This window comes from Tyto alba, unplaced genomic scaffold (genome assembly GCF_018691265.1).
Source record: "Tyto alba isolate M040663 unplaced genomic scaffold, T.alba_DEE_v4.0 Super-Scaffold_7, whole genome shotgun sequence".
Classification (NCBI taxonomy): Eukaryota; Metazoa; Chordata; class Aves; order Strigiformes; family Tytonidae; genus Tyto; species Tyto alba.
In genome coordinates, this window is record NW_024881328.1 from 12,228,437 (window position 1) to 12,243,752 (window position 15,316).

The 15,316-nt window shown below is 42.8% G+C and overlaps 1 protein-coding gene across 11 annotated transcripts in view; it reads right to left on the reverse strand.

The window, feature by feature from the left end:
* KALRN (kalirin RhoGEF kinase) overlaps nt 1–15,316 on the reverse strand; it is a 523,685-nt gene that overhangs the window by 400,124 nt on the left and 108,245 nt on the right. For 9 of the 11 annotated variants that reach the window (XM_042784351.1, XM_042784352.1, XM_033003466.2 and 6 more), the window contains exon 1: nt 10,541–10,735. The exons of the other annotated variants lie outside the window; for them this stretch is intronic. In XM_042784351.1, the coding sequence (XP_042640285.1) occupies nt 10,541–10,712 (172 nt within the window). In that variant the 5' untranslated portion in view covers nt 10,713–10,735. Of the gene's footprint in view, nt 1–10,540; nt 10,736–15,316 lie in introns of those variants that run through there. 11 annotated transcript variants of the gene reach the window in all.

The following is a 15,316-nucleotide window of genomic DNA, read 5'->3' on the forward strand; positions in this document are numbered from 1 at the left end:
CAGCAATGAGCTCCGCTTTCCAGCAGCCTCCCGCCGGGAGGTTTGTCTGCAGGTGAGCAAAGTCAGGCTGTGCTGAGGATGAAAGTCTAGGCAGGAGGGACACGCCAGCCCCTCCTTTGGCAACTTCTGCTTGCATTAGCTGGGAGCCTGAGGAGTTAACAATTTCCAAGGACAAAACAATCTCTAAAGGCACAGAATAGGAGAAGGGAAGAAGCGTGATCCTATTTATGCCATGAGCAACCTGCAGAATCAGAGAGATGAAAAGCTTGGAATGAAACTCTTTCAATCCAGTGTAGTCAAGTGTTTAAGTACTCTTCCTCCTTTCCAAGAGAAAAAAAAAAAAGAAGGAAAATTCTGATAAACGTTTTCTTTAAAAAGAAAATACTTGTATATAGGAGTATAAGTTGTGAGAACACATCACTATTGGCATACAGATCTGCAAAAGATAGATGTTCTCAGGATACAAGTAAGTAGCTGACACTTTCCCAGCACTAGCATAGCACAGTCTCGGGATTAACTGAAAATGAGACCACATTATCAGTAGTTCACCACCAATACCAGGTTCTTATAGTCTGCTTTTCATTTTCATCGAGCCTGCTTCATTACCATGGCCTTGATGCAAATTAAAATAAAGTCATCACTCTCTAGACAGATACACAATTTTTGTTAGAAAGGCGATGAACCCAGTTCCTGTTCCTGCAAACAATTATGCAGCAAGAAGTCTAATTTTCTACAGATGGTTTAATGAGGCTGCATATGTGTAAAAAGTTACCCGTAGGCATATTTGCAGTAGATAGGCCATGGTTATCTCTTAGCTGCAGGGTCTTCCAGAGACCCAAAGCAATTACCATTGTTGAGAGCAACAAAAGCAATGCTATGAATTCTTCATTAGAATATTTCATAATTGTGCTTTAATAGTTACACCTGGTGCTAATAATCTTAATGATGTAGCATCATTCAGGGGGGAGACTTCCCTGCATTGTGTGGTGGTGGATACACCAGCGTGGACACAGCTGACCTGTACATCTGTGGGAGCTGCAAAGTTCAGAGCGCACTCAGGTGCTGGGATGACATCAGTGGCCAAGCTGCAACTGCACAAGGGAAGCCAGAGCACCGTAAATCCATTCTGTGGGACTGAGGGAGGGATGGAGGGAATCAGATGGGACCATGGAAACCAATATTCACAGCACAGCCAGGGACGCCATCGCCTGCCCATGCAATGCCATCCCCTCATGAAGGGACCAAGTTGAAATGTGCTGCTTCTCAAACACGTCTCAAGGCTCTTGGCTGCATGAGGATTTTGGCAGAGCTGTTGAGGAAGGATGGCCACCTCTGCAGGAACAACCTCTCCAGGATGGTGGGCTGTGTCCAGGCAAGGGTAGCATCCACGCGATGGGACACCAGGCATGTCTTCGTCACATGAGTGGGAGTACTGCTCACAGGGAAAGCCCCAGAATCCCAGTAGTGTTCCCAAATGCAGGGCATGTCCAGAAATGTGCCAGAGGACAGTCAGGGCATTATGCTGACAACCATTACAGTCTTCCCATGACTTCAATGGGATGTTTCCTGAAGCAATTCCGACATTGCCATTCCTACATTTCCTCACTGGCTACTCTCAGCAGGTGTCTTTAGACTTTTTGAAGGCCAAGCACACTTTATCTGCTATAGTCCTTCATTCTTTAAGACAGGCTAGCTGTGATAATTTCTAACTCTCCTATATAATTTTTATCCAAATCCTGTCTGCAAATTGCATGGGAATGCATTTTCTCACTGTCAATAAATGCTTCCCCTTTCTGCTCTTTAACATGAAGGCACATCTCTCAGGGCATGAGAAACAGGAATTTTTATCAATAACCATCATACATATGTTACTTGCTTCTACCACACTGGAAACAGGATGACCAAGTTGTCACAAATCAGAGACAAGGCAACCCTGTACCCTTGGGTGAGGCTGAGAGGCTGGAAACTGTTCCCTTTCAGTTTACATGGAGCACGGACCCTGCAGCTACCCGGGAGCTGAGTAAGGAGTACATGGCCCAGGGACCTTCAAAGAGATTTTGAAAGGAAACAGCTGGTGATTCAAATTCCCCTGTGTGTTTCTGAAAAGCTGCATGAAGCATGTAAGAGGAAAGGAAATATTTGTCTTTGAAAAGAAAACAAAAAGTCATTAAAATCTTGGAAGATGTGACACCATGCAATAAAGTAGATAGTATTAGTTCTTAGAAAATATATAACTTAGTACTTGTCCCATTTAGGTGGCTAATATTCCTAGGCTCCCACATTAGAGCAAGAGCCAGGAAGGCTCTCTGCTTTGCTCAGACACAGACCAAAGACGCCTCAAGGACTAAGGGGATGAAGCGGAGACTGTGAGCTGTGTAGGAAGGGGTAACAAAAGCCATGCAAAATCTGGGGGAATCCCATAGAGGAGACAGGAGAGGTATGAGAATTGCTGCCGTATTTGTATCTACAGTACAGTTGTACTGCAAATACCTATAGAAATTGGACCTGGAAGAGACTGATTGGATAATTGTTAACAAAAATAGCAATGTAAAACACATACATAAATTAGAAAGTTGTTCTGTCATGTAGAACAAATAGATCTCCTGGCTCTGGAACCAGCACTGTTGTCAAAATAATTATCAGAAAGAAAAGCAGAATCTATGGTCCATTATGAAGATGAGCAGGAACCTCTCAGGGACCGTTACCAGCCATGGGTTAGACCTTGTTAACTCTAGTTAAAACAAGGGGGATTATATGCTGCAAACCAGAGCTGAATTTGGCTTTAGATTTACCACTTGTTTACACAAGCAGATCAAACAGAGCCTGTTCCTGCTTCCAGACACCCTCACTGACCACTCCATGATTCCCTGAGAAAATTCTGATAAAATAGCTGCACTATTCTGCATTGGTGCATCACTTTTTGATCCCAGACTGATCAAAGCCCAGGGCTCGTGCTTCCCTTCAGACAACTCAAGTCTCCTTACTCAACTCACAGGATATGCTGGGGGATTTGGGCTTCCCAGTACCTGCAGGAATTGGGCAGCAGCCAGTTCCTCCTGCTTACTCCAGAATCTGGAGTAGGTGGCTTGTCCATGACATGGCCATTTGTTTGAATTCAGACCACACAGGTTGCATTTGATAAGTAAACTAAAGGCAGGTTGGAAGTCAATGCCCTTTGCTGTTGAATAAATGGTGCCTGGCAGGATTTTGGCTTGGGCTGAGTAGCACTTTCCTAAACAATTTCCAAGCAGTGCAGGACAGGCCATGGACCATTCCCTATGAGCAGCTTGCATGTAGCCCCCCTTGCTTTGGAGACTAAACCAAGGCCCCAGCACAGATCTGGGATGCCCTGTGCCAGACCCATCACTGCTAGAGAACAGTCTTGACCACATTCAACTCGTTGGTCCAGATGTACTCCCAAACCTAAGTTCAGTGGCCTTCTCAATAAAATGGTGATTAATTAACCTTATGCTGCAGTATGGGAATTACTTCTCCTTGACATGACATGAACAAAGACAGGGGGACACTGGCTTCTGGTGGTGGCTCTCCTTCCCTAACAAGAGATCATGCACTCAGGCCCTGTGCATGTCAGGATGGAGAAAGCAGCTTTGCACAGACTGCGTGTCTTTCTGGTGGAAAAAGCAAATTCCTGCCCCCACCACTTCACAAACACAAACCTTGCAACCCTCTGGACCAGCTGGGTCAAGGTGAAGGCACAAAGGAGACAGGGATGTTCAGATACAATCCAGATCTGTGCTTAAGTATCCTTCAGTCCCTACTGCTGGGGAGCTCCAGCTCACCACATTTCTAAAGGATAAAGTGATGTATATCCATCCCTATGTGCTATGCAAACAGCCAGTGACTCAGAGGGCAGTGCACAGGCAAGTCGAGATGATCAATCTGCCACAGCCGAGCACGTCCAAGTCTGCTATTGTCACTGGGGGATTCGTAACAGTTGTGCTTTGGGAAATAAAACAAACAGCGGCACGCTTCTGTATGCACCAAGTCAGGCAGCTTACCAAAATCAAACCAGATGAGCGAGAACTGCTTGACCTGGAGGACTTAATTAGAGTCCCCCCCCAGCCCCAAACCATCTGAAGGGTTTAGAGTTTTATTCTTACTAACTTGTGAATTTACTGCTCCTATTTGAAAGGAAAATTCATGATCTCAAATGTCAAGAAGTTACATTCAATTTCCTCCTGGCGTTTTGACCTTCTCAACATGAGGGAAATAACTCTTAAAGAGCCAGTGGAGTGGGACTGCAGAGAATATTTACATTGAAGGGCTTCTGTACGTCAGTGAGGATGAGGCTCTACACTGGGGACCTCTCATCCATCTTAGACCCAGGAGATATCTCATCATTTCAGTGGACGAGTATAGAACAAATACCAACATTTTCAAAGAATTTGCAGTTTAGTTTCCAATATGGAAACTCAAAAACATTTCTTTCCTAATTTATCTTTTTAATTCACTGCATAAAAACAGGAATTGGGTCCTCAGTTTTTCTCTGTTTAGTGAATCAGTATCTCATGCAGTCAAGTGGGGTTTTAACAAAATTCAGTGAGAAGAAGCCCTCTGACATGCCAAGGTGAATTCTAGATGGTTAGCGATTTCCAGCTAAAATTTCCAGAAGTAAATAAACCAATGAGTTTCATTTTGGGCATTGCTGAAAATGTCACCCAAGCTGAAAGGGGGTTCCTATTCATTAAATAGTACTCCAGTTTCTGGAAAGAAAGGGAGTGGGGATTTCACCACGTTATCTGTGGAAAGAGAGCTAATAACAAAACCACAGAAAATGTGAAAATCTCATCTGTCATGTCAATTATGAATACACCCTAAAACGATGAGGACAATTCAGTGCAATTTCATCTAAAAGTGCATTTGCTTGGCTGCTGTGAGCAGCAACCAACTATTACTGCACTCTCTCCACAGTGGTCTGGTTCAAATCCAGACTGTGAAACTTATTTCCATCCATCCACAGGCTTTGGAAGAGACAGGTGCTCACCTGCTGAAAGCCACTATCACAACCTGCATCTTCACTGGCAGCTGCAGCTGCAAGACCGAGGAAGCAAATGTGCATGGAAGATGAGCGTGTCTCCCCCTCCTTTTGCTCCCAATAGGCTCACTCAGGGCCACTGCTGTGCCTCAAAACATGGGTAACACTGGAAAATACTCCCTCATGTCTTGAGGAAGAATGTGAAACTGCAGATGTTGCATGCCAATAACTTTCAGCAAAATGCTTCCAAACCATTTGGGGATTTCCACACAGACAGCACAAGCTTCTTTACCCAGTGTTGTGCAAAGAGTCATTCAGCAATTGTCACCATCTTTTACATGCTCAGCTGCACCAGCTATTCAGGCTTCCGTGCTGTTACAGACACGTAGGACATGCTATGTGGACATAGGACATTAATGGTACAGAAAAATCCTTCTTCCTGTTACAGCAGCATTGCTGCTGCTGCAGTAGTGAAAGGGAGGTGAAACCCAACTCCTACAAGAGGTCTGTGGCATCGATTTGTGTTGGTTTTCATCCATTGCAAGAGATCAATGAGGTGCAAGAGCAAAAGAAAGATGGCCCTCACCGGCATGAAGTTTTACAAGCATCCTTCCACTGCGTCAGCCAGCTTTCACATTTCATAGCATTATGAAGTTTAAATGCCATGGGATAGATCTGTCTGGCAATAAATTCAGCCAAGGGCAATCTCTTAAAAAGCCATCATTATGTAAGGGTGTACTTGCTCATTATAATGAAGGATGGAAAATACAGTATGCGTCACATACTGTAATTCAAAATTGATTTCCTATCGTGACACACTTTACAAAGGTTATTCTGCACAGTGCCTTTGCCATCATCTAAACAGGGACTGTTTTCCCACTTTTCTTCCCTTTCATCTTTTCCTGCTTGCCCAGTGCAGGAGACTATTTCAAGGCAATGCCTTCATCTTCACTGCACATCAAAAGCAAAGCAAAGGAGGAGTGCTGCTCGCATCCTGGCAGCTCTCCCTCACATTTTAAAACTCTTCCTTGAACCAAAAAAGCACATCACTCATTTTATTTTGCTACTCGTCAAAAAAGAGCTGGTTGCTAACAGCAAAAAGAGCCACTTGTGAAACATGCCAGCTCCTGGTCTCATCCTGCCAGGAGCTCTCTCATCTCAGTTCCCACCGACGCTCTTCTTCCTACAAAAATCTGGACCATGCAGGATTGGCCTCTCCTAGAGACTCAGATGGTACATGTTTCTACTTTGAAGACTGTACAGAAACTCTGTCACAGCAACCCCCATCTTTCAGCTTTGCTTCTCTTTCTGTTTATTTAGATTCTACCTCTTCAGTCACTTCAAATTTGTAATCTTTTTGTGCTGATGCTGCTAAATAAGTGGGTTTATGCCAAAAATCACTGTACCACCAACACTGCTTGCTACCCTTGCCTGCAAACTCAACAGAGGTGCCAAAGGCTACGCTGTAAACTACATTTTCCACCTTTGACCTTGTGTTGGATAGGGGTCTTGACATTACTGGTACTGTACCTGTACCTCTTCACAGGCTTGTCCAGTTGGTGTTACATGCACACACAGCCATGTTCACACCTACATAAGAAGTTAGCTTCAGCCAGTGTTATAAAGGTAAAAAACCAGAAGACTGCAGTGCCTGTGGAAATAAAATGCAATGAGCTGCCCAGGAAGTGCCACTTCAATTAGGTGACCTGCTATAATACCCTGCTACGACCTGCAGCACAAAGCAAACAGCCGATGGGGCAGAGGAGCCTTGGGTGGCTCAGAGCCCTCTTCGCTCACTCCAGATCCCAACACCCTGGAGCTGGAAAGGCCATGAGCATATTTCAGTGATGATTTCTCAATATTACAGCCTTCTCTCTAGTCTGCCCTGTGGGCTATGGTTATACTGCAGGTATGTCAAATACACGGTCACACTCTCCTTACTAAATCCATGCCCTCTATATGTACTTGCCTCCTATCCAACACAGTTCAAACCCCTCCTGCAGGACCCTGGGGAGGCAGCTGGGTTCCCAGATAGGGAAAAAGATGCCCCAGTGGGGCTCAGGCACTGTCCCCTCCCTGTGCAGGGAACAGGGCTGCCAGGGCAGGAGTGAGGAGCTCATACAGACACTTATTTGGGCTTCACATGCTATAAAGAAGCTGCAATTCCCCATCTTCAAGACTTGCAGAAATCATTAAAAGAGTATTAAATGCCTGGGGTCCAATAAAAATTGGACTTTCTATTATTACTATTTTTAGAAATAATAATTGAAGTACTATTTCTATTCTGTAAGAAGGAAAGCTCACAAACTCAGCATTTGGACCGGAGCAGCTCAGGAAAACAAAGCAGCCTGACAGCCATACAAAGCCCGTCGGGGTTCAGCTCTTGAAATCCTGCCCTATGCTTGAGCTACAGCACCATACTTGGTCCCTTTTGTCTTCCCAAAATAGCAGCTAGCATGGCTGGAGAAGAATCAATTCCCAAGTAAATCTCATGCAAATTGGAACCACACAAAGGAGACTATTAAACTGCAATGGACATCGGCAGCACCACTCTCAGACCTGCATGTCATGTTTCAAAAGAGGCTGATATTAATTAAAAATGGGTCTCAATTTATTTATGTTTCTTTACACTATGCTTCGTAATTTTAATCACAAAATATTGAACATTCATGACCCATTCCCTTGTACAGTTTTAATCATAATTAATACATGCAAATAATCTTCATTAAGTTACATAAAAAATAATAATGGAGTTTTACCATCAATGTAAACCAACAAATTAGGTTTTGTCTGTAGTTTCAATTTGTCCAATAACGATATTTAAACATATTTGAAATGAAACAGCACAGATGTTAATCAGATAGAAGTAGGTCTGCAGTACCTTTGCATGAGTAATGCTACATGAAATAATTAAAATTTCACATTTATGTAACACTTTCCATCTCCAAGGGATCCCAGAACCTATTAACAAGTACAGCAGAAAAGACATATTTTGTAATATTTTGCCTTCCTGTGACAACTTCCTTCCACAGATTTCAGATCATTTCACAAACACTAATTAAGCCTTCAACACCCTACGATGCTGTGGCACAGTGAAGGGGATCTGCTCCGCTGAGGACACGCAGCCGCGAGGACAGGGTGAATGGCAGCAAATCAGAGTAAAGGCTGTCTTGGTACCAACTGCCTCCATTCAGCGAAGGTTTCTATTCAGTAAAATACTTAATCATATGTTTAAATGTGCTTTAATGGATGCAAGCATGGCCTCAAGCATCGTGCTGAATGTGAGTGTGTGGTGAAGAAGGACCCGGGAAAAGTGTGGCTGCTACTGGCCTGTGAAGGCAGCTCCTCCCTGCCATCTATTTGTCATAATTACTTCAGGTTAGATGTGAAATAACCTAATAACTTATTTTAGTTAGGTTTTACATGTGATGAAAATAACTACACACCTTAAAACACATCACCATTTTTTTCTGTTTCATAAATCCTCACATCTTTAAGAGGTCTTGCAGCTCAGCTTTCTTTCCCTCTATACTTTCCATTTTCCAACTGACAAATTTTCCAGCTGACATTTTCTAGAAGGGACTACATTATAAATCAAGGATAGTTCTCCAAAATTTACTGTGCTGAATGTTCTTATTTGAGTAGCACTCCATGTAATGGAGAGGCACAGCTGGGTGAGGCAAGGGGAGAACCTCCCACCCAATTTCTCTCTAATAGAAGCAACAGGTCATTCCCAACTTGAGTTTTTGCTGCACTGAGCTAAGTCTATGGAGCACGCCAACCGACGTACACAGCTTTGGCAGCTAGCCATGGCAACCACCTCTCTTTTAGGCATGAGGAAGAACTGACTAATTGCAAATCAATTTCATGTCTTAAAACTTCCTGTAGCTGTAATAATGATTTTGTTTAAAAGAATGTGATTTGAGGATCATGGTAAAAACACATATACAGAGAAAAAGATTTTCACATAAACTGTTTGTTACAACACCGAAATGTTTCCAAGCTCTGTTCAGAAGCCTGAAAATCATATTGATTTGTGGACAACATAGTAGCCATTGAATTTTTCTTTCTGAGGCACTAATTTAACGCTGGACTTTTTCCCCATCATGTTGCAAAGGACACAGAGGATTCTCTCTAAGGCTTTATCTGGAACACCATGGGTTTTTTTCTTGTATTAGCAGTAAAGGATCATATTAAGAGGTCTATGAGATTGTAGCAGACTGAAAAATGATTATCCTTGTCTTTTAAGAAAATGAGAGCAGGGCCTGGGAAGAAATGTGTGATAAAGTCTATAAATGTCCATCAAGTGCTAAGCCAAGGACCATAAAACCTTACTCCTCCTCGCTAAGCTCTGTACTGACAGCAAACCATGTTACAAAATATAATGATTATTTCAGCCTAAGATTTTCTTTGTTTTACTCTTTTTTTAACAAAAAATGGACGTCTGTGGTTAATTCTTCACCTGAAACCAGACTTAACTGAATTCAGAAGAGGAACGATGATATTCTGTATTTTTACCTCCTATTATTAAGTGATGGTTTCCAGTTTTGTTTAAATGCCAGTTATCAGGATTCAACTTACCCCCTCTGAGCGGGATGTCTGGTATCATTCTGAGAATAATAACTGCAATATATTATGTTAATTGAGCACTAATAAGCTTCACAGTGCTTTTGCTTCCAAACAGGAATGGAAATGTAATTTTTGAAATAGAATGCATTAAGCACCTGTCTATACCTGCACCACCTCATTTCTGAATCTGAGAATATAAGGCAGCAGCACAGATTTGCCAGGCATTATAGAGAACATAAGGAAAATGCCAAAGATCTAACTTCTGTGAACACACTCTTTTTTAAAGCCTAAGCGCTGTTTGGGAAACTAGGAAATCCCACATGAAGAGTGCATTTCATCGAGATGGCCTCCCCTGTCAGCAGCCTCCAATGAACTTTAAATAATGAACTTTAAGGCTGCTGTCCCACGTATCATCAATCTTAAAGACAAGGAATCTCCAGCAGTGAACTTCTCTTCTATTTAACTCTCAATAGAACTGTATTTCATGCAATTAATGTCAGATGCTGCTTGTGCATTTTGATCATTTCATTTACTTACAGCACAAGAAATTATCACGACCACAAATCCAAGGCATCTTTTGCACTCACTAAAATTTGGCAGTAAGCCTGCAAGGTTATGCAGGCTTGAGAAGACTCTCAGGGATAAAAAAGGATTATACTACTTACCCTTATTAATATTTTGTTATTAGACAGACTAGGAACAATGACCTTTAAAGATGAGCAAGAAGAATTCCCTCCTGTGTCCAAAAAAGACAAACATATGCTCTTACATGCAATAGTATCAGTATAGATTTTGAGTGCAAGACATCACCACCACCTTATATTTCTCATTTTGGCATGACAAAAATAAATAGGAAAGTTTTAATGCTGTTTCAATTTGAACCCTTGCACCAGAATACACGCCCCCTGCCCCCAGCCCCAAAACAAAAGCCCAAAATCTTGATTATTTACACTGTTTTAATAAAGGCAATGATACCTGGAGAGAACTTTTTACTCCTCTTACCACTGACTGTACTTCTCGGTATGAAGCAGACAACCCAGCGGAGGCATGGTCCTGTTGTGCCTGATGGACTCCCAGCTGCAGGGCCATCAGAGGCACAGCTGCTGGAGGTCTGGGGGGGCTGGTAGCCCCAAGCCTCCCACCACATCTCCCTGGGTACCCTTCCTGCTGCCTCACCAGCTGGTGAGGATGAGCAGAGCCGTGCCACAGGGCTCCACACCATCGACGCCTTTCAAATTGGAATTTTCCATCTACACTGATCTTTTATTGGCACGAGGCCAGTCTCCAGCAGCTCACAGCTGCTCCTCCATGCAGACCTTTTTCCAAAACCTGCCGCCTTCCTTTCTCCACCACCGTTAGGCCTATGTGCTGCTCTTCTAGCAAAATGATCTTCCTCCACTATGGCACTAATATCTTCAAGTGTCAACAGAAAGCTGGCTGAGCATGACCTCCGCAGACAGCACTCACCCTGCTTGTCCACAGTGAAACTGGACTTTTCCAGGTGTTTTCTTACCACATCACTAGGGAAAGCTTCCCAGAAGTTTCCTGTCCTAGCAACAGATGTTAAGTAAACTAGCCTACAATTCTCCAGTTCATCTCTTAACCATTTAAAAATAATAAAATATATGTTGTCTGGTATTTCAGAGTCCTCAGAAGCCTTTCTGGGGAAAGAGCGCTTTCAATCAGGTCCTTTCATGGTTCATCAAGCCCCTTGCACATTTACAGTAAATGATGAAAGGGGGTTTCCTTTACAGACCTAGCTGACATTATTTAAAAAGATAAAGGTAAAAATCCCACTAAGCCAGTTATACAACTTTAAGAAAAGTGGAAGCATTTCATCTTTTCCCATGGAGACCCTAGGCTAAAGCCTCTGCTGATACAAACTGGCTCACCTGTATTAATTTAAGAGCTCTTATCACAGTAACACTGACAAAAAAGGTCTCATTTTTTCCTTTGTTGTTCTTCCTCTAATTTTTTTAAGATATCAGTATGTTATTTTAAGTAAAATATTTTATGTTAGATTAGCACCAAAGCTCTGGCAGAAGCCACAAACCCAGAAGTTTCAGATACATGATAAATCCAAACCTCTCCCCGAGTGTCCCAGACGAATGGGCACAGTCCCATGTGAGCTTGCATACTGAATCACCACAGGTCCCAAATCACACATACTCAAGCCCTTGCAGGCTACTCTGGATCCTTCCCTAGTAGCCCAATCTTCTACTCGCACAAGTTTCACAACGTCCATCTACACTGACTTGTTTTTGAAGATACTTCAGATGTACATTAAGACAAAAGTCTAAAGGACCAGACCTGACACATTCACATATCACACTTGATACCTTTTACAAGATATCATCAGCTCTGGGGGAAAGATGCCAAGTAGAAGGGTTGGATGCTTTACAGGGATGTTTCTAACATTTGTTAAAGACTATAAGGACTTTGGTTAGTGGTCTTTTTCATCTGCCTGATGACTAACACAATTTGATATGACTCTAATTAAAACTGTACCAGTCCTTGATACAAATTTAACACGTTCGCTCCCAGTGACAGGTGTGCTGCCAGCTCATACCTACCATGCAGCGATTAGGCCAAAGTCTCTTTCCTCCACCACTGATACAAATATTAAAGAGGGCCTACCAGCAAGCAGTGAGAGCTAAGACACCATGCTTTCCACTCCACTCCACAGGACCTACTGTCATTCACTTGCAGATCAGAAATTTCAACAGTTGGGTTTTACGTATCTAACACTCCTGCATGGGATTTCCAGGACAGAAAACTATCAGGAGGTGTTTTGAGCATGCCAAATTTGCCACACACATGCAGCACAACTGGGTAGTACATGACCAGCAGGTCCACCCTATACTCCCTGGAAGTGTTGGACCCGGACACATCTGAAGTATGGTAGCTCTAGTCCTGCTTCTGCAATAGTTTTATCTTGCTTCAAGTCAAAGGGGCAGGTAGGACAGCAATGAACCCACAAGCATAAAAGCACACTCATTAACTTCACTTAAGTAACTAAGTACTTAAATGCTTTGCTGAACTAAGTCTGCAATGATCATCCCAATCTAAGTAGGAAAACTGCACACTTCATGCAAGGGAGAGCCTGGTGTTAACTGGGAGGAAAAGTGTATGAGAATTCTCCTCAAAATCCTCACTAGCTCCAGTAAAGCCATGTTCATGCAACGTTCGAGCAAAGCAAAGCTGTTTTCTGCTGAGCTGGGACTGTATGGTAGCATCTTGTTTGAAGGAATACACGTTCCCTATCTAATGCATAAATGTAACTGCTTGTTCATTGTCAAAGGGAATGATGCACCTTCTTTTACACATCATGCCCAATCATTAACACCACTTATCTTGTAGCCAGATATTAAAGATACAAGCTGTCACAAAAATAACCTAATTTATTATATACCACACTCATTTAGAAATCACCGTTGATTTTTAAAAACCGCTGGAGGAAGTAATTAGATTTAGTAGGTAGCAAAGCTTCTAACTGATGGTGTAGAGTCCCTTTTTTCAACACTCTCTATACAGAAAGTTGCAGAAAAATTAAATAGGAAAACTTTTTCCTTCTTACTAAGCACAAAAATAAATAAAACAAAATCAACATTTCACCAAATGCATTAAATTAAATACGTGCTTGCTGGCATGTGCTGTGAGAGTGTCACTCAGGAGAGCATTTAAATGCATATGCTTGTATTTAATGAGTTATATAAGACTTCAGAGTAGGTTTAACATCAAGCATGTGTGTCTGTGTTCTGCTGCACAGGGGAGGTGTGGTAAACCGAAGTCTCAGGAGCTGAAGCTCCCCAGGGGTATGGTGCTGGGCAGTGAGGAAAGCCGAGCGTGCTTTGCCTCTGCAGAGCTGTTCGGCATTTTTCATGGCTGATCCCCCATGTTTCATAGGAAACACGCACATTACTGCACTTCAGCTGTGCTTGCCAAAAACCAGTCTACTGCGGCCATGTGGTGGTTCTCCCTCTACAAGGAAGAACAGCCGATACCTCCTTGTCTCACAATAACTCTTACCCCTTTAAATCAAGTTGAGTAAAATACATAAATCCCCCTTCTTTTTCATGCCTGCAGACAGGTTAGCAGATGTTTTCAACATCCAGGCTGAAACCTTAAATGATGAGAGAAACTTGGACCTCTAGAGGTTCCTGTGAGGCCTGATGGGGGAGAGGAGCTGCCTTTGCCCGTGCCTTCACCGCTGCCCCAACGCAGGCAACTGAGCCACTTGACTGCACTCAGGAGGAGGAAGAGGAGGATGCCTGAAACCCAGGGGGCTGATGTGCCACAAAGGACAACCCGCAACTCCCCTGCACCCAGTCCTGACTTCTGGACTGTCTGTGATTAGATAGGGAGAGCAAAAAAACTCGTGACCTCAGTTTCAGCTTTGAAATTAACTGAAAAAAATATTTATTTATTTAAAAGTTTACTTACCATGTAAGTAAAAAGACTAAATGCCTGAGTGATTATTTCAGTCTTTTGTCTAGTCAGCTTCTACTGCATGATCCCAGCATAAAGTAAAATCTTCACACTGGGTGGATGCCCTCAAGTAAACCTTCTGTTCCAGGTGATGCTTTTTACTCGGGTGTACAGAGTGATTATTCACAGACCAGTTGCACCTGGAGGCCCAGACAGAAACCAGGAGGCAGCATGCACGTTACTGTGCAAACACAGGGTAAAAGCCTGACAGATCTTGCAACTGTAAATACACACAGCTAGAGAAAGGTGCGACCGGAGGGGGGCCCAGCAGCGACTCCAACTGTCCGCCGCTCCAAGATGGTAGGGGCACAGGACTGAGGCATTTGCCTCCTCCCTCCAGATGGAAACTTCTCTCTCACCCCTCTTGATTTTTTCATGTCAGTTATTTTTCCCAGTGAGTTTTGTACTACTAAAAGTTGTTCTATCGGGACGCCTGGAAATCGAAAGCTCCCAAACAGGCACCAGAGAGATGATCCTTGCCACCCCCAGTGAGAGACCAGCAGGACCATCCTTACAGCTATTATTTACACACTAGTGATGGAGTGGGGGGATGGTTTTCTGCTCATTAAGAGGCAGAGGGAGTGGGACCATCGCTGTACCCTTTCCATGCATGCACAGCACTGGGCAGCTACTGAATGAGACAATGCTCCCTCATTAGGGAGAGGGGCAACAAATGCGTCTGTCATCCTTCTGCTACTATTTCCAAATGAACTCAATTAAGTTAATTAATTTTTTCAGTGCAACAAAAATGGCAAAGAAGAGGCTGAAACACTAAATGAGAATAAAAATAAAACATCACTCCTCCTTCTCCAACCCAGATCTCAAGATTGTTTGCTTTCAATTAAAATAATTTTCAAAACATTAACTTACTTGAGGAAAATCACTAAGTGTTTTTCTCTGTGGCTGCTTCGTTTGAAAAGTCACACCCACTCTTCTTCTTGCAACCAAGTATGATTAATGCAAACCAACATATTTTCCTAAAAGAGGAATTGCTGTCACACTTCCATAATCTCAACCAATTATGGATACTTCAGAAAATGTAATGAATTTACATTTGTTCACTATAAAAGTTTAAAGGAAAGGTTATGTTGCGTTCTCTGGATATAAGAGGCTACGGGCATATCATTTTCATTGGGACTAAACCTTCTTTTGAGGAAATCTGGTAGGTAATTTACACATAAAGACACAATTTCATAATTGACTATTTCTGGGTTGTCTCCTGATGGAGTCTTTAAAGTCAAATAGCATGCTAATTCATTAACA